We start from the raw sequence: 17,500 nt of genomic DNA on the forward strand, positions 1-17,500 counted from the left end.
AAGGTTGGGTCGGGGTCCAGTCAATGGGGAAAGGTTGGGTCGGGGCCTAGTCACTGGGGAAAGGTTGGGCCGGGGGTCTAGTCACTGGGGAAAAGTTGAGTCGGGGTCTAGTTACTGGGGAAAGGTTGGGTCGGGGTCTAGTCACTGGGGAAAGGTTGTGTCGGGGTCTAGTCACAGGGGAAAGGTTGGGTCGGGGCCTAGTCTCTGGGGAAAGGTTGAGTCGGGGCCTAGTCTCTGGGGAAAGGTTGGGTCGGGGTCTAGTCACTGGGGAAAGGTTGGGTCGGGGTCTAGTCACTGGGGAAAGGTTGGGTCGGGGTCTAGTCACTGGGGAAAGGTTGGCTCGGGGCCTAGTCTCTGGGGAAAGGTTGGGTCGGTGCCCAGTCACTGGGGAAATGTTGGATCGGGGTCTCGTCACTGGGGAAAGGTTGGGTCGGGGCCTAGTCTCTGGGGAAAGGTTGGGTCGGGGCCCAGTCACTGGGGAAAGGTTGGGTCGGGGTCTCGTCACTGGGGAAAGATTGAGTCGGGGCCTAGTCACTGGGAAAGGTTGGGTCGGGGTCAAGTCACTGGGGAAATGTTGGGTCGGGGTGTAGTCACTGGGGAAAGGTTGGGTCGGGGGTCTAGTCACAGGGGAAAGTTTGGGTCGGGGTCTAGTCACTGGGGAAAGGTTGGGTCGGGGGTCTAGTCACTGGGGAAAGGTTGGGTCGGGGTCTAGTCACTGGGGAACGGTTGGGTCGGGGTCTAGTCACTGGGGAAAGGTTGAGTCGCGGTCTAGTCACTGGGGAAAGGTTGGGTCGGGGTCTACTCATTGAGGAAAGGTTGGGTCGGGGCCTAGTCACTGGGGAAAGGTTGGGTTGGGGTCTAGTCACTGGGGAAAGGTTGAGTCAGGACCTAGTCACTGGGGAAAGGTTGGGTCGGGGTCTAGTCACTGGGGAAAGATTGGGTCGGGGCCTAGTCACTGGGGAAAGGTTGGGTCAGGGTCTAGTCACTGGGGAAAGGTTGGGTCGGGGTCCAGTCAATGGGGAAAGGTTGGGTCGGGGCCTAGTCACTGGGGAAAGGTTGAGTCGGGGCCTAGTCACTGGGGAAAGGTTGGGTCGGGGTCTAGTCACTGGGGAAAGGTTGGGTCGGGGTCTAGTCACTGGGGAAAGGTTGGGTCGGGGTCTAGTCACTGGGGAAAGGTTGGGTCGGGGTCTAGTCACTGGATAAAGGTTGGATCGGGGCCTAGTCTCTGGGGAAAGGTTGGGTCGGGGCCCAGTCACTGGGGAAATGTTGGGTCGGGGTCTAGTCACTGGGGAAAGGTTGGGTCGGAGTCTAGTCTCTGGGGAAAGGTTGGGTCGGGGCCCAGTAACTGGGGAAAGGTTGGGTCGGGGTCTAGTCACTGGGGAAAGATTGAGTCGGGGCCTAGTCACTGGGGAAAGCTTGGGTCTGGGTCTAGTCACTGGGGAAAGGTTGGGTCGGGGTCTAGTCACTGGGGAAAGGTTGGGTCGGGGTCTAGTCACTGGGGAAAGGTTGGGTCGGGGTCTAGTCACTGGGGAAAGGTTGGGTCGGGGCCGAGTCACTGGGGAAAGGTTGGGTCGGGGCCGAGTCACTGGGGAAAGGTTGGGTCGGGTCCAAGTCACAGGGGAAAGGTTGGGTCGGGGCCTAGTCACTGGGGAAAGGTTGGGTCGGGGTCTAGTCACTGGGGAAAGGTTGGGTCGGGGTCTAGTCACTGGGGAAAGGTTGGGTCGGGGTCTAGTCACTGGGGAAAGGTTGGGTCGGGGTCTAGTCACTGGGTAAAGGTTGGATCGGGGCCTAGTCTCTGGGGTAAGGTTGGGTCGGGGCCCAGTCACTGGGGAAATGTTGGGTCGGGGTCTAGTCACTGGGGAACGTTTGGGTCGGGGCCTAGTCACTAGGAAAGGTTGGCTCGGGGTCTAGTCACTGGGGAAAGGTTCGGTCAGGGTCTAGTCACTGGGGAAAGGTTGGGTCGGGGGTCTAGTCACAGGGGAAAGTTTGGGTCGGGGTCTAGTCACTGGGGAAAGGTTGGGTCGGGGTCTAGTCACTGGGGAACGGTTGGGTCGGGGTCTAGTCACTGGGGAAAGGTTGAGTCGCGGTCTAGTCACTGGGGAAAGGTTGGGTCGGGGTCTACTCATTGAGGAAAGGTTGGGTCGGGGCCTAGTCACTGGGGAAAGGTTGTGTTGGGGTCTAGTCACTGGGGAAAGGTTGGGTCGGGGTCTACTCATTGGGGAAAGGTTGGGTCGGGGCCTAGTCACTGGGGAAAGGTTGGGTCGGGGTCTACTCATTGGGGAAAGGTTGGGTCGGGGCCGAGTCACTGGGGAAAGGTTGGGTCGGGTCCAAGTCACAGGGGAAAGGTTGGGTCGGGGCCTAGTCACTGGGGAAAGGTTGGGTCGGGGTCTAGTCACTGGGGAAAGGTTGGGTCGGGGTCTAGTCACTGGGGAAAGGTTGGGTCGGGGTCTAGTCACTGGGGAAAGGTTGGGTCGGGGTCGAGTCACTGGGTAAAGGTTGGATCGGGGCCTAGTCTCTGGGGAAAGGTTGGGTCGGGGCCCAGTCACTGGGGAAATGTTGGGTCGGGGTCTAGTCACTGGGGAACGTTTGGGTCGGGGCCTAGTCACTAGGAAAGGTTGGCTCGGGGTCTAGTCACTGGGGAAAGGTTCGGTCAGGGTCTAGTCACTGGGGAAAGGTTGGGTCGGGGGTCTAATCACAGGGGAAAGTTTGGGTCGGGGTCTAGTCACTGGGGAAAGGTTGGGTCGGGGTCTAGTCACTGGGGAACGGTTGGGTCGGGGTCTAGTCACTGGGGAAAGGTTGAGTCGCGGTCTAGTCACTGGGGAAAGGTTGGGTCGGGGTCTACTCATTGAGGAAAGGTTGGGTCGGGGCCTAGTCACTGGGGAAAGGTTGTGTTGGGGTCTAGTCACTGGGGAAAGGTTGGGTCGGGGTCTACTCATTGGGGAAAGGTTGGGTCGGGGCCTAGTCACTGGGGAAAGGTTGGTTCGGGGCCGAGTCATTGGGGAAAGGTTGAGTCGGGGCCAAATCACATGGGAAAGATTGGGTCAGGGCCCAGTCACTGGGGAAAGGTTGGGTCGGGGTCAAGTCACTGGGGAAATGTTGGGTCGGGGTGTAGTCACTGGGGAAAGGTTGGGTCGGGGGTCTAGTCACAGGGGAAAGTTTGGGTCGGGGTCTCGTCACTGGGGAAAGGTTGGGTCGGGGGTCTAGTCACTGGGGAAAGGTTGGGTCGGGGTCTAGTCACTGGGGAACGGTTGGGTCGGGGTCTAGTCACTGGGGAAAGGTTGAGTCGCGGTCTAGTCACTGGGGAAAGGTTGGGTCAGGGTCTACTCATTGAGGAAAGGTTGGGTCGGGGCCTAGTCACTGGGGAAAGGTTGGGTTGGGGTCTAGTCACTGGGGAAAGGTTGAGTCAGGACCTAGTCACTGGGGAAAGGTTGGGTCGGGGTCTAGTCACTGGGGAAAGATTGGGTCGGGGCCTAGTCACTGGGGAAAGGTTGGGTCAGGGTCTAGTCACTGGGGAAAGGTTGAGTCAGGACCTATTCACTGGGGAAAGGTTGGGTCGGGGTCTAGTCACTGGGGAAAGATTGGGTCGGGGCCTAGTCACTGGGGAAAGGTTGGGTCAGGGTCTAGTCACTGGGAAAAGGTTGGGTCGGGGTCCAGTCAATGGGGAAAGGTTGGGTCGGGGCCTAGTCACTGGGGAAAGGTTGAGTCGGGGCCTAGTCACTGGGGAAAGGTTGGGTCGGGGTCTAGTCACTGGGGAAAGGTAAGGTCGGGGTCTAGTCACTGGGGAAAGGTTGGGTCGGGGTCTAGTCACTGGGGAAAGGTTGGGTCGGGGCCCAGTCACTGGGGAAATGTTGGGTCGGGGTCTAGTCACTGGGGAAAGGTTGGGTCGGAGTCTAGTCTCTGGGGAAAGGTTGGGTCGGGGCCCAGTAACTGGGGAAAGGTTGGGTCGGGGTCTAGTCACTGGGGAAAGGTTGGGTCGGGGTCGAGTCACTGGGGAAAGGTTGGGTCGGGGTCTAGTCACTGGGGAAAGGTTGGGTCGGAGTCTAGTCACTGGGGAAAGGTTGGCTCGGGTTTCTAGTCACAGGGGAAAGTTTGGGTCGGGGTCTAGTCACTGGGGAAAGGTTGGGTTGGGGCCGAGTCACTGGGGAAAGGTTGGGTCGGGGTCTAGTCACTGGGGAAAGGTTGGGTCGGAGTCTAGTCTCTGGGGAAAGGTTGGGTCGGGGTCTAGTCACTGGGGAAAGGTTGGGTCGGGGCCCAGTCACTGGGGAAAGGTTGGGTCGGGGTCTAGTCACTGGGGAAAGGTTGGGTCGGATTCTAGTCTCTGGGGAAAGGTTGGGTCGGGGCTCAGTCACTGGGGAAAGGCTGGGTCGGGGTCTAGTCACTGGGGAAAGGCTGGGTCGGGGTCTAGTCACTGGGGAAAGGTTGAGTCGGGGCCTAGTCACTGGGGAAAGGTTGGGTCGGGGTCTAGTCACTGGGGAAAGGCTGGGTCGGGGTCTAGTCACTGGGGAAAGGCTGGGTCGGGGTCTAGTCACTGGGGAAAGGCTGGATCGGGGTCTAGTCACTGGGGAAAGGTTGGGTCGGGGTTCTAGTCACAGGGGAAAGTTTGGGTCGGGGCCGAGTCACTGGGGAAAGGTTGGGTCGGGTCCAAGTCACAGGGGAAAGGTTGGGTCGGGGTCTAGTCACTGGGGAAAGGTTGGGTCGGGGTCTAGTCACTGGGGAAAGGTTGGGTCGGGGTCTAGTCACTGGGGAAAGGTTGGGTCGGGGTCTAGTCGCTGGGGAAAGGTAGGGTCGGGGTCTAGTCACTGGGGAAATGTTGAGTCGGGGTCTCGTCACTGGCGAAAGGTTGAGTCGGGGTCGAGTCACTGGGGAAAGTTTGGTTCGGGGTCTAGTCACAAAGGAAAGGTTGGGTCAGGGCCCAGTCACTGGGGAATGGTTGGGTCAGGGCCTAGTCACTGGGGAAAGGTTGAGTCGAGGTCTAGTCACTGGGGAAAGGTTGAGTCGAGGTCTAGTCACTGGGGAAAGGTTGGGTCGGGGTCTAGTCACTGGGGAAAGGTTGGGTCGGGGTCTAGTCACTGGGGAAAGGTTGGGTCAGGGTCTAGTCACTGGGGAAAGGTTGAGTCGGGACCTAGTCACTGGGGAAAGGTTGGGTCGGGGTCTAGTCACTGGGGAAAGGTTGGTTCGGAGTCCAGTCACTGGGGAAAGGTTGGGTTGGGGTCAAGTCACTGGGGAAAGGTTGGGTCGGGGTCCAGTCAATGGGGAAAGGTTGGGTCGGGGCCTAGTCACTGGGGAAAGGTTGGGCCGGGGGTCTAGTCATTGGGGAAAGGTTGGGTCGGGGTCTAGTCACTGGGGAAAGGTTGTGTCGGGGTCTAGTCACAGGGGAAAGGTTGGGTCGGGGCCTAGTCTCTGGGGAAAGGTTGAGTCGGGGCCTAGTCTCTGGGGAAAGGTTGGGTCGGGGTCTAGTCACTGGGGAAAGGTTGGGTCGGGGTCTAGTCACTGGGGAAAGGTTGGGTCGGGGTCTAGTCACTGGGGAAAGGTTGGCTCGGGGCCTAGTCTCTGGGGAAAGGTTGGGTCGGTGCCCAGTCACTGGGGAAATGTTGGATCGGGGTCTCGTCACTGGGGAAAGGTTGGGTCGGGGCCTAGTCTCTGGGGAAAGGTTGGGTCGGGGCCCAGTCACTGGGGAAAGGTTGGGTCGGGGTCTCGTCACTGGGGAAAGATTGAGTCGGGGCCTAGTCACTGGGAAAGGTTGGGTCGGGGTCAAGTCACTGGGGAAATGTTGGGTCGGGGTGTAGTCACTGGGGAAAGGTTGGGTCGGGGTCTCGTCACTGGGGAAAGGTTGGGTCGGGGGTCTACTCACTGGGGAAAGGTTGGGTCGGGGTCTAGTCACTGGGGAACGGTTGGGTCGGGGTCTAGTCACTGGGGAAAGGTTGAGTCGCGGTCTAGTCACTGGGGAAAGGTTGGGTCGGGGTCTACTCATTGAGGAAAGGTTGGGTCGGGGCCTAGTCACTGGGGAAAGGTTGGGTTGGGGTCTAGTCACTGGGGAAAGGTTGAGTCAGGACCTAGTCACTGGGGAAAGGTTGGGTCGGGGTCTAGTCACTGGGGAAAGATTGGGTCGGGGCCTAGTCACTGGGGAAAGGTTGGGTCAGGGTCTAGTCACTGGGGAAAGGTTGGGTCGGGGTCCAGTCAATGGGGAAAGGTTGGGTCGGGGCCTAGTCACTGGGGAAAGGTTGAGTCGGGGCCTAGTCACTGGGGAAAGGTTGGGTCGGGGTCTAGTCACTGGGGAAAGGTTGGGTCGGGGTCTAGTCACTGGGGAAAGGTTGGGTCGGAGTCTAGTCTCTGGGGAAAGGTTGGGTCGGGGCCCAGTAACTGGGGAAAGGTTGGGTCGGGGTCTAGTCACTGGGGAAAGATTGAGTCGGGGCCTAGTCACTGGGGAAAGCTTGGGTCGGGGTCTAGTCACTGGGGAAAGGTTGGGTCGGGGTCTAGTCACTGGGGAAAGGTTGGGTCGGGGTCTAGTCACTGGGGAAAGGTTGGGTCGGGGTTCTAGTCACAGGGGAAAGTTTGGGTCGGGGTCTAGTCACTGGGGAAAGGTTGGGTCGGGGCCGAGTCACTGGGGAAATGTTGGGTCGGGGCCGAGTCACTGGGGAAAGGTTGGGTCGGGTCCAAGTCACAGGGGAAAGGTTGGGTCGGGGCCTAGTCACTGGGGAAAGGTTGGGTCGGGGTCTAGTCACTGGGGAAAGGTTGGGTCGGGGTCTAGTCACTGGGGAAAGGTTGGGTCGGGGTCTTGTCACTGGGGAAAGGTTGGGTCGGGGTCTAGTCACTGGGTAAAGGTTGGATCGGGGCCTAGTCTCTGGGGAAAGGTTGGGTCGGGGCCCAGTCACTGGGGAAATGTTGGGTCGGGGTCTAGTCACTGGGGAACGTTTGGGTCGGGGCCTAGTCACTAGGAAAGGTTGGCTCGGGGTCTAGTCACTGGGGAAAGGTTGGGTCGGGGTCTAGTCACTGGGGAAAGGTTCGGTCAGGGTCTAGTCACTGGGGAAAGGTTGGGTCGGGGGTCTAGTCACAGGGGAAAGTTTGGGTCGGGGTCTAGTCACTGGGGAAATGTTGGGTCGGGGGTCTAGTCACTGGGGAAAGGTTGGGTCGGGGTCTAGTCACTGGGGAACGGTTGGGTCGGGGTCTAGTCACAGGGGAAAGGTTGGGTCGGGGTCTACTCATTGAGGAAATGTTGGGTCGGGGCCTAGTCTCTGGGGAAAGGTTGAGTCGGGGCCTAGTCTCTGGGGAAAGGTTGGGTCGGGGCCTAGTCACTGGGGAAAGGTTGGGTTGGGGTCTAGTCACTGGGGAAAGGTTGAGTCGCGGTCTAGTCACTGGGGAAAGGTTGGGTCGGGGTCTACTCATTGAGGAAATGTTGGGTCGGGGCCTAGTCACTGGGGAAAGGTTGGGTTGGGGTCTAGTCACTGGGGAAAGGTTGGGTCGGGGTCTACTCATTGGGGAAAGGTTGGGTCGGGGCCTAATCACTGGGGAAAGGTTGGGTCGGGGCCGAGTCATTGGGGAAAGGTTGAGTCGGGGCAAAATCACATGGGAAAGATTGGGTCAGGGCCCAGTCACTGGGGAAAGGTTGGGTCGGGGTCTAGTCACTGGGGAAAGGTTGGGTCGGGGTCTAGTCACTGGGGAAAGGTTGGTTCGGAGTCCAGTCACTGGGGAACGGTTGGGTTGGGGTCCAGTCACTGGGGAAAGGTTGAGTCGGGACCTAATCACTGGGGAAAGGTTGGGTCGGGGTCTAGTCACTGGGGAAAGGTTGGTTCGGAGTCCAGTCACTGGGGAACGGTTGGGTTGGGGTCAAGTCATTGGGGAAAGTTTGGGTCGGGGTCCAGTCACTGGGGAAAGGTTGAGTCGGGACCTAATCACTGGGGAAAGGTTGGGTCGGGGTCTAGTCACTGGGGAAAGGTTGGTTCGGAGTCCAGTCACTGGGGAACGGTTGGGTTGGGGTCAAGTCATTGGGGAAAGGTTGGGTCGGGGTCTAGTCACTGGGGAAAAGTTGAGTCGGGGTCTAGTTACTGGGGAAAGGTTGGGTCGGGGTCTAGTCACTGGGGAAAGGTTGTGTCGGGGTCTAGTCACAGGGGAAAGGTTGGGTCGGGGCCTAGTCTCTGGGGAAAGGTTGAGTCGGGGCCTAGTCTCTGGGGAAAGGTTGGGTCGGGGTCTAGTCACTGGGGAAAGGTTGGGTCGGGGTCTAGTCACTGGGGAAAGGTTGGGTCGGGGTCTAGTCACTGGGGAAAGGTTGGCTCGGGGCCTAGTCTCTGGGGAAAGGTTGGGTCGGTGCCCAGTCACTGGGGAAATGTTGGATCGGGGTCTCGTCACTGGGGAAAGGTTGGGTCGGGGCCTAGTCTCTGGGGAAAGGTTGGGTCAGGGCCCAGTCACTGGGGAAAGGTTGGGTCGGGGTCTCGTCACTGGGGAAAGATTGAGTCGGGGCCTAGTCACTGGGGAAAGGTTGGGTCGGGGTCAAGTCACTGGGGAAATGTTGGGTCGGGGTGTAGTCACTGGGGAAAGGTTGGGTCAGGGTCTAGTCACTGGGGAAAGGTAGGGTCGGGGGTCTAGTCACAGGGGAAAGTTTGGGTCGGGGTCTAGTCACTGGGGAAAGGCTGGGTCGGGGGTCTAGTCACTGGGGAAAGGTTGGGTCGGAGTCTAGTCACTGGGGAACGGTTGGGTCGGGGTCTAGTCACTGGGGAAAGGTTGGGTCGGGGTCTTCTCATTGAGGAAAGGTTGGGTCGGGGCCTAGTCACTTGGGAAAGGTTGGGTTGGGGTCTAGTCACTGGGGAAAGGTTGAGTCAGGACCTAGTCACTGGGGAAAGGTTGGGTCGGGGTCTAGTCACTGGGGAAAGATTGGGTCGGGGCCTAGTCACTGGGGAAAGGTTGGGTCAGGGTCTAGTCACTGGGGAAAGGTTGGGTCGGGGTCCAGTCAATGGGGAAAGGTTGGGTCGGGGCCTAGTCACTGGGGAAATGTTGAGTCGGGGCCTAGTCACTGGGGAAAGGTTGGGTCGGGGTCTAGTCACTGGGGAAAGGTTGGGTCAGGGTCTAGTCACTGGGGAAAGGTTGGGTCGGGGTCTAGTCACTGGGTAAAGGTTGGATCGGGGCCTAGTCTCTGGGGAAAGGTTGGGTCGGGGCCCAGTCACTGGGGAAATGTTGGGTCGGGGTCTAGTCACTGGGGAAAGGTTGGGTCGGAGTCTAGTCTCTGGGGAAAGGTTGGGTCGGGGCCCAGTAACTGGGGAAAGGTTGGGTCGGGGGTCTAGTCACTGGGGAAAGATTGAGTCGGGGCCTAGTCACTGGGGAAAGCTTGGGTCGGGGTCTAGTCACTGGGGAAAGGTTGGGTCGGGGTCCAGTCAATGGGGAAAGGTTGGGTCGGGGCCTAGTCACTGGGGAAAGGTTGGGCCGGGTGTCTAGTCATTGGGGAAAGGTTGGGTCGGGGTCTAGTCACTGGGGAAAGGTTGTGTCGGGGTCTAGTTACTGGGGAAAGGTTGGGTCGGGGTCTAGTCACTGGGGAAAGGTTGTGTCGGGGTCTAGTCACAGGGGAAAGGTTGGGTCGGGGCCTAGTCTCTGGGGAAAGGTTGAGTCGGGGCCTAGTCTCTGGGGAAAGGTTGGGTCGGGGTCTAGTCACTGGGGAAAGGTTGGGTCGGGGTCTAGTCACTGGGGAAAGGTTGGGTCGGGGTCTAGTCACTGGGGAAAGGTTGGCTCGGGGCCTAGTCTCTGGGGAAAGGTTGGGTCGGTGCCCAGTCACTGGGGAAATGTTGGATCGGGGTCTCGTCACTGGGGAAAGGTTGGGTCGGGGCCTAGTCTCTGGGGAAAGGTTGGGTCGGGGCCCAGTGACTGGGGAAAGGTTGGGTCGGGGTCTCGTCACTGGGGAAAGATTGAGTCGGGGCCTAGTCACTGGGAAAGGTTGGGTCGGGGTCAAGTCACTGGGGAAAGGTTGGGTCAGGGTCTAGTCACTGGGGAAAGGTAGGGTCGGGGGTCTAGTCACTGGGGAAAGGCTGGTTCGGGGGTCTAGTCACTGGGGAAAGGTTGGGTCGGGGTCTAGTCACTGGGGAACGGTTGGGTCGGGGTCTAGTCACTGGGGAAAGGTTGAGTCGCGGTCTAGTCACTGGGGAAAGGTTGGGTCGGGGTCTACTCATTGAGGAAAGGTTGGGTCGGGGCCTAGTCACTTGGGAAAGGTTGGGTTGGGGTCTAGTCACTGGGGAAAGGTTGAGTCAGGACCTAGTCACTGGGAAAAGGTTGGGTCGGGGTCTAGTCACTGGGGAAAGATTGGGTCGGGGCCTAGTCACTGGGGAAAGGTTGGGTCAGGGTCTAGTCACTGGGGAAAGGTTGGGTCGGGGTCCAGTCAATGGGGAAAGGTTGGGTCGGGGCCTAGTCACTGGGGAAAGGTTGAGTCGGGGCCTAGTCACTGGGGAAAGGTTGGGTCGGGGTCTAGTCACTGGGGAAAGGTTGGGTCGGGGCCCAGTCACTGGGGAAAGGTTGGCTCGGGGTCTAGTCACTGGGGAAAGGTTGGGTCGGGGTCTAGTCACTGGGGAAAGGTTGGGTCGGGGTCTAGTCACTGGGTAAAGGTTGGATCGGGGCCTAGTCTCTGGGGAAAGGTTGGGTCGGGGCCCAGTCACTGGGGAAATGTTGGGTCGGGGTCTAGTCACTGGGGAAAGGTTGGGTTGGAGTCTAGTCTCTGGGGAAAGGTTGGGTCGGGGCCCAGTAACTGGGGAAAGGTTGGGTCGGGGTCTAGTCACTGGGGAAAGATTGAGTCGGGGCCTAGTCACTGGGGAAAGCTTGGGTCGGGGTCTAGTCACTGGGGAAAGGTTGGGTCGGGGTCTAGTCACTGGGGAAAGGTTGGGTCGGGGTCTAGTCACTGGGGAAAGGTTTGGTCGGGGTTCTAGTCACAGGGGAAAGTTTGGGTCGGGGTCTAGTCACTGGGGAAAGGTTGGGTCGGGGTCCATTCACTGGGGAAAGGTTGAGTCGGGGCCTAGTCACTGGGGAAAGGTTGGGTCGGGGTCTAGTCACTGGGGAAAGGTTGGGTCGGGGTCTAGTCACTGGGGAAAGGTTGGGTCGGGGCCCAGTCACTGGGGAAAGGTTGGCTCGGGGTCTAGTCACTGGGGAAAGGTTGGGTCGGGGTCTAGTCACTGGGGAAAGGTTGGGTCGGGGTCTAGTCACTGGGTAAAGGTTGGATCGGGGCCTAGTCTCTGGGGAAAGGTTGGGTCGGGGCCCAGTCACTGGGGAAATGTTGGGTCGGGGTCTAGTCACTGGGGAAAGATTGAGTCGGGGCCTAGTCACTGGGGAAAGCTTGGGTCGGGGTCTAGTCACTGGGGAAAGGTTGGGTTGGAGTCTAGTCTCTGGGGAAAGGTTGGGTCGGGGCCCAGTAACTGGGGAAAGGTTGGGTCGGGGTCTAGTCACTGGGGAAAGATTGAGTCGGGGCCTAGTCACTGGGGAAAGCTTGGGTCGGGGTCTAGTCACTGGGGAAAGGTTGGGTCGGGGTCTAGTCACTGGGGAAAGGTTGGGTCGGGGTCTAGTCACTGGGGAAAGGTTTGGTCGGGGTTCTAGTCACAGGGGAAAGTTTGGGTCGGGGTCTAGTCACTGGGGAAAGGTTGGGTCGGGGCCGAGTCACTGGGGAAAGGTTGGGTCGGGGTCTAGTCACTGGGGAAAGGTTGGGTCGGGGTCCATTCACTGGGGAAAGGTTGGGTCGGGGTCTAGTCACTGGGTAAAGGTTGGATCGGGGCCTAGTCTCTGGGGAAAGGTTGGGTCGGGGCCCAGTCACTGGGGAAATGTTGGGTCGGGGTCTAGTCACTGGGGAAAGGTTGGGTCGGGGTCTAGTCACTGGGGAAAGGTTGGGTCGGGGTCTAGTCACTGGGGAAAGGTTGGGTTGGGGTCTAGTCACTGGGGAAAGGTTGGGTCGGGGTCTAGTCACTGGGGAAAGGTTGGGTCGGGGTCTAGTCACTGGGGAAAGGTTGGGTCGGGGTCTAGTCACTGGGGAAAGGTTGGGTTGGGGTCTAGTCACTGGGGAAAGGTTGGGTCGGGGTCTAGTCACTGGGGAAAGGTTGGGTCGGGGCCCAGTCACTGGGGAAAGGTTGGCTCGGGGTCTAGTCACTGGGGAAAGGTTGGGTCGGGGTCTAGTCACTGGGGAAAGGTTGGGTCGGGGTCTAGTCACTGGGTAAAGGTTGGATCGGGGCCTAGTCTCTGGGGAAAGGTTGGGTCGGGGCCCAGTCACTGGGGAAATGTTGGGTCGGGGTCTAGTCACTGGGGAAAGATTGAGTCGGGGCCTAGTCACTGGGGAAAGCTTGGGTCGGGGTCTAGTCACTGGGGAAAGGTTGGGTTGGAGTCTAGTCTCTGGGGAAAGGTTGGGTCGGGGCCCAGTAACTGGGGAAAGGTTGGGTCGGGGTCTAGTCACTGGGGAAAGATTGAGTCGGGGCCTAGTCACTGGGGAAAGCTTGGGTCGGGGTCTAGTCACTGGGGAAAGGTTGGGTCGGGGTCTAGTCACTGGGGAAAGGTTGGGTCGGGGTCTAGTCACTGGGGAAAGGTTTGGTCGGGGTTCTAGTCACAGGGGAAAGTTTGGGTCGGGGTCTAGTCACTGGGGAAAGGTTGGGTCGGGGCCGAGTCACTGGGGAAAGGTTGGGTCGGGGTCTAGTCACTGGGGAAAGGTTGGGTCGGGGTCCATTCACTGGGGAAAGGTTGGGTCGGGGTCTAGTCACTGGGTAAAGGTTGGATCGGGGCCTAGTCTCTGGGGAAAGGTTGGGTCGGGGCCCAGTCACTGGGGAAATGTTGGGTCGGGGTCTAGTCACTGGGGAAAGGTTGGGTCGGGGTCTAGTCACTGGGGAAAGGTTGGGTCGGGGTCTAGTCACTGGGGAAAGGTTGGGTTGGGGTCTAGTCACTGGGGAAAGGTTGGGTCGGGGTCTAGTCACTGGGGAAAGGTTGGGTCGGGGTCTAGTCACTGGGGAAAGGTTGGGTCGGGGTCTAGTCACTGGGGAAAGGTTGGGTTGGGGTCTAGTCACTGGGGAAAGGCTGGGTCGGGGCCTAGTCTCTGGGGAAAGTTTGAGTCAGGGCCTAGTCTCTGGGGAAAGGTTGGGTCGGGGTCTAGTCACTGGGGAAAGGTTGGGTCGGGGTCTAGTCACTGGGGAAAGGTTGGGTCGGGGTCTAGTCACTGGGGAAAGGTTGGCTCGGGGCCCAGTCACTGGGGAAAGGTTGGGTCGGTGCCCAGTCACTGGGGAAATGTTGGATCGGGGTCTCGTCACTGGGGAAAGTTTGGGTCGGGGCCTAGTCTCTGGGGAAAGGTTGGGTCGGGGCCCAGTCACTGGGGAAAGGTTGGGTCGGGGTCTCATCACTGGGGAAAGATTGAGTCGGGGCCTAGTCACTGGGAAAGGTTGGGTCGGGGTCTAGTCACTGGGGAAAGGTTGGGTCGGGGTCTAGTCACTGGGGAACGGTTGGGTCAGGGTCTAGTCACTGGGGAAAGGTTGGGTCGGGGGTCTAGTCACAGGGGAAAGTTTGGGTCGGGGTCTAGTCACTGGGGAAAGGTTGGGTCGGGGGTCTAGTCACTGGGGAAAGGTTGGGTCGGGGTCTAGTCACTGGGGAACGGTTGGGTCGGGGTCTAGTCAATGGGGAAAGGTTGAGTCGCGGTCTAGTCACTGGGGAAAGGTTGGGTCGGGGTCTACTCATTGAGGAAAGGTTGGGTCGGGGCCTAGTCACTGGGGAAAGGTTGGGTTGGGGTCTAGTCACAGGGGAAAGGTTGGGTCGGGGTCTACTCATTGGGGAAAGGTTAGGTCGGGGCCTAGTCACTGGGGAAAGGTTGGGTCGGGGCCGAGTCATTTGGGAAAGGTTGAGTCGGGGCCAAATCACATGGGAAAGATTGGGTCAGGGCCCAGTCACTGGGGAAAGGTTGGGTCAGGGCCTAGTCACTGGGGAAAGGTTGAGTCGAGGTCTAGTCACTGGGGAAAGGTTGAGTCGAGGTCTATTCAGTGGGGAAAGGTTGGGTCGGGGTCTAGTCACAGGGGAAAGGTTGGATCGGGGTCTGGTCACAGGGGAAAGGTTGGGTCAGGGCCCAGTCACTGAGGAAAGGTTGGGTCGGGGCCTAGTCACTGGGAAAAGGTTGAGTCGAGGTCCAGTCACTGGGGAAAGGTTGAGTCGGGGTCTAGTTACTGGGGAAAGGTTGAGTCGGGGTCTAGTCACTGGGGAAAGGTTGGATTGAGGCTGGTCACTGGGGAAAGAGGGGCTGATTTCCGACGCGCGTTGCTCAGCCCTGTTGAAGGTATTTTCTTTGTTTCTTTATCTTGTTTTGGGCTGAAAGCAGAAGGGTGAAAGAAGGAGAGAGCAGAGATTGTAACAGGAAATGACCTCGGCAAACGTTGTGGTGGTCCAGCTGTGCTGAAGGGTTTCGGTGGTAGCCCAGCCGACATAACTGGCAGTGTCGGCCTCTAGTGTTGTGCTTACAGCTCACGCAAATGGCGGTGGTGAGCAGCTCGAGGTAACTGCACCGGTTCGAATGGCCGAAGCATTCGCAGGCTTGCAGGGAAAAGACAGAGAGTGTAGACGGGACACAGGCAGTTTGCAGACTGTGAGAGGGTCACATGCTGCAGGAATGAGAGGTGGGGAGGAAATGGCTGGAATGGGAGGGAGGGAGGGAACACTGAGGCTTTTAGCCGTGAGGGGAAAACATCAGATTCCTGGCTAGTTACGGTTTGCATTGAATCAGGCAGATGGCAATGGATGGTCCCAATCCCAGGTTTATAGATTCTGTGCCGGGTTTTACACAGCACTGCCAAGTTAGGGGCCTTTCAACTGTGGCTCAGTGGGCAGCACGTTCGCCTCGGAGTCAGAAGATCATCGGTTCAAGTCCCATTCCAGAGATTTGAGCCCATAATCCAGACTGACGCTCCCAGTGCAGTACTGAGGGAGTGGTGCACTGTCGGAAGGGAAGTTCTGAGGGAACGCTGCAGTGTCGGAGGGGCAGTTCTGAGGGTGCACTGTGCTGTCGGAGGGGCAGTACTGAGTGAGTGCTGCACTGTCGGAGGGGTAGTACTGAGAGAGCGCTGCACTGTCGAATGGGCAGTCCTGAGGAATTGCTGCACTGATGGAGGGGCAGTACTGAGGGAGTGCTGCACTGTGTGAGGGGGAGTACTGAGGGAGTGCTGCACTGTGTGAGGGGGAGTACTGAGGGATTGCTTCACTGTGCGAGGGGCATTACTGAGGGATTGCTGCACTGCCGGAGTGGTCGTACTGAAAGACTGCTGCACTGCCAGAGGGACAGTACTGAGGGAGTGCTGCACTGTCGGAGGGACAGTACTGAGGGAACACTGCACTGTTTGAGGGGCAGTACTGAGGGATTGCTGCCCTGCCGGAGGGGCAGTCCTGAAGGAACAATATATAAATGCAAATCCTTGCTTTCTCATGTGCTCTGAGCCAGTCGCGGTGTTTGAGAGCTCCTACCTTGCTCTGGGGTCGTGACCTCTAGTGATGAGATTCTTGGCCGTGTGCGACCGAGCTTTGGGTCAGCTGCATGTGTCAGGAGAAATCAGCAATTATTAATCCCAGCTGGAGAACACGCGTTCTGAACAGAACATCTGTACTGTACGCACACACATCGAGTGGACACTGTCCAGGATGGCAGGAGTATCCGAGAGACAAGCAAACAGACATTTCCATCTCCGCTACACCGCCAATCAGACAGAAACTCACACCGAGACTCGGGAGGAGATATTAGGACAGGTGACCAAAAGCTCGGTCAAAGTGGTAGGTTTTAAGGAGATTCTTAAAGGAGCAGAGAGAGGTGGTGCGGAGACGTTTAGGGAGGGAATTCCAGAGCTTCGGGCCCAGGCAGCTGGAGGCTTGGGAAGGCGTTAGGGATGGAGAAGGTTGCAGAGATAGGGAGGGTTGTAGGGTGGGAGGGGGTAATAGAGATAGGGAGGGTTGTAGGGTGGGAGGGGGTTATAGAGATAGGGAGGGGTGTAGGGTGGGAGGAGGTTACAGCGATAGGGAGGGGTGTAGGGTGTGAGGGGGTTATAGAGATAGGGAGGGCTGTAGAGTGTGAGGCTTTACTGATAGGGAGGGGTGGGGCCACAGAGGGATTTGAACGCGAGGTTGAGAATTATAAATTGGAGGCGTTGCTGGACCGGGAGCCAATGTCGGATCAATCAATCACTTCCCCGGGTCTACTCACTGCCCGGCTGTCAATCAAACCGGATCGATGGATAATTAGTGGGAATCTGGTCCGCGGAGAGATGATTAAATGGGGTGAGGCCGTGACAGGCTGTTATTGTGGGATTACGGTATATTGAGGGTTTGTACCTGGGTAGCAAAGGAGCAGGTTTGGGGTCAAAATGTAACGTTTCATAGACCCCCAGTCTCGGTCAGTGTGGTGGGTTATGGTCACTCCTGGTCAGTGTGGGGCGTTTTGGTCACTCCCGGTCAGTGTGGAGAGTTATGGTCACTCCTGGTCAGTGTGGGGAGTTATGGTCACTCCCGGTCAGTGTGGGGAGTTATGGTCACTCCTGGTCAGTGTGGGGAGTTATGGTCACTCCTGATCAGAGAGCTATGGTCACTCCCGGTCAGTGTGGAGAGTTATGGTCACTCCCAGTCAGTGTGGAGAGTTATGATCACTCCCGGTCAGTGTGGGGAGTTATGGTCACTCCCGGTCACTGTGGGGAGTTATGGTCACTCCCGGTCAGTGTGGGGAGTTATGGTCACTCCCGGTCAGTGTGGGGAGTTATGGTCACTCCCGGTCAGTGTGGGGAGTTATGGTCACTCCCGGTCAGTGTGGGGAGTTATGGTCACTCCTGGTCAGTGTGGGGAGTTATGGTCACTCTGCTCCCGGTCAGTCTGGGTGTTGGTTCAGGGTTGCGATATGGCGGATGGTTTGGAATGACATGGACAGCATGTGAAGGGTTAAATAAACGGGAACAAGTTGATGTAAGATCCAGGAACAAAGGGGAACAGATTGAGGCCGAGACACTCACCTAGTTCCCATTCCTGCATATGGGATAACGGGATTACAACACGTCCCCATTGATCTTGGCCTCAACCACCAAATGGATTTCTACAAATCTTCCCTCCACTTCCCACTGAACGTTCTCACTGAGACACAGTGAGAAGCATTTTCGTCTCAGCTAAGATGTCCGTCGTACAGATTACATCTTCCCTGCTTTATATCTGCTGCACTGCTCGAGGAGATTATACTTTACTGCATAGATACACAGGCAAGCAGACTCCTGATCCCAGCCCTGTTCATACCTAATCTGCCTCACACTTTCATCTGTTCACACTCAGCCCCTGCTCACACTCAATCCCTGCTCACACCTACACCTGTTCCTCGCTCACTGAGCGACAAGGGAGGTTTGAGGGAATCGGATCATTCCCGATACAGAAATGAGCTCTGGGTCAGCAAGTCACAGGTCAGAGAGCATAGGTTCTACTTACGGCCACTCGCCACGGAGGGGTCAGGGAGGCCTGGAGAGGGAAATGGAAACAGAGTTAGAGAGACATCTGATTAACAATCTTTATC

The 17,500-nt window shown here is 58.2% G+C and overlaps 1 protein-coding gene across 1 annotated transcript in view; it reads right to left on the minus strand.

Moving 5' to 3' along the window:
- LOC139252348 (netrin-G1-like) overlaps positions 1 to 17,500 on the minus strand; it is an 87,155-nt gene that overhangs the window by 46,243 nt on the left and 23,412 nt on the right. Inside the window, exons 5-7 of the mRNA XM_070873349.1 lie at positions 17,416 to 17,445; positions 15,430 to 15,495; positions 14,338 to 14,505 (exon numbers count right to left, since the gene is read on the minus strand). Of these exons, the coding sequence (XP_070729450.1) occupies positions 14,338 to 14,505; positions 15,430 to 15,495; positions 17,416 to 17,445 (264 nt within the window). The remainder of the gene's footprint in view (positions 1 to 14,337; positions 14,506 to 15,429; positions 15,496 to 17,415; positions 17,446 to 17,500) is intronic.

The sequence above is a fragment of the Pristiophorus japonicus genome, unplaced genomic scaffold, assembly GCF_044704955.1.
Source record: "Pristiophorus japonicus isolate sPriJap1 unplaced genomic scaffold, sPriJap1.hap1 HAP1_SCAFFOLD_458, whole genome shotgun sequence".
NCBI lineage: Eukaryota > Metazoa > Chordata > Chondrichthyes > Pristiophoridae > Pristiophorus > Pristiophorus japonicus.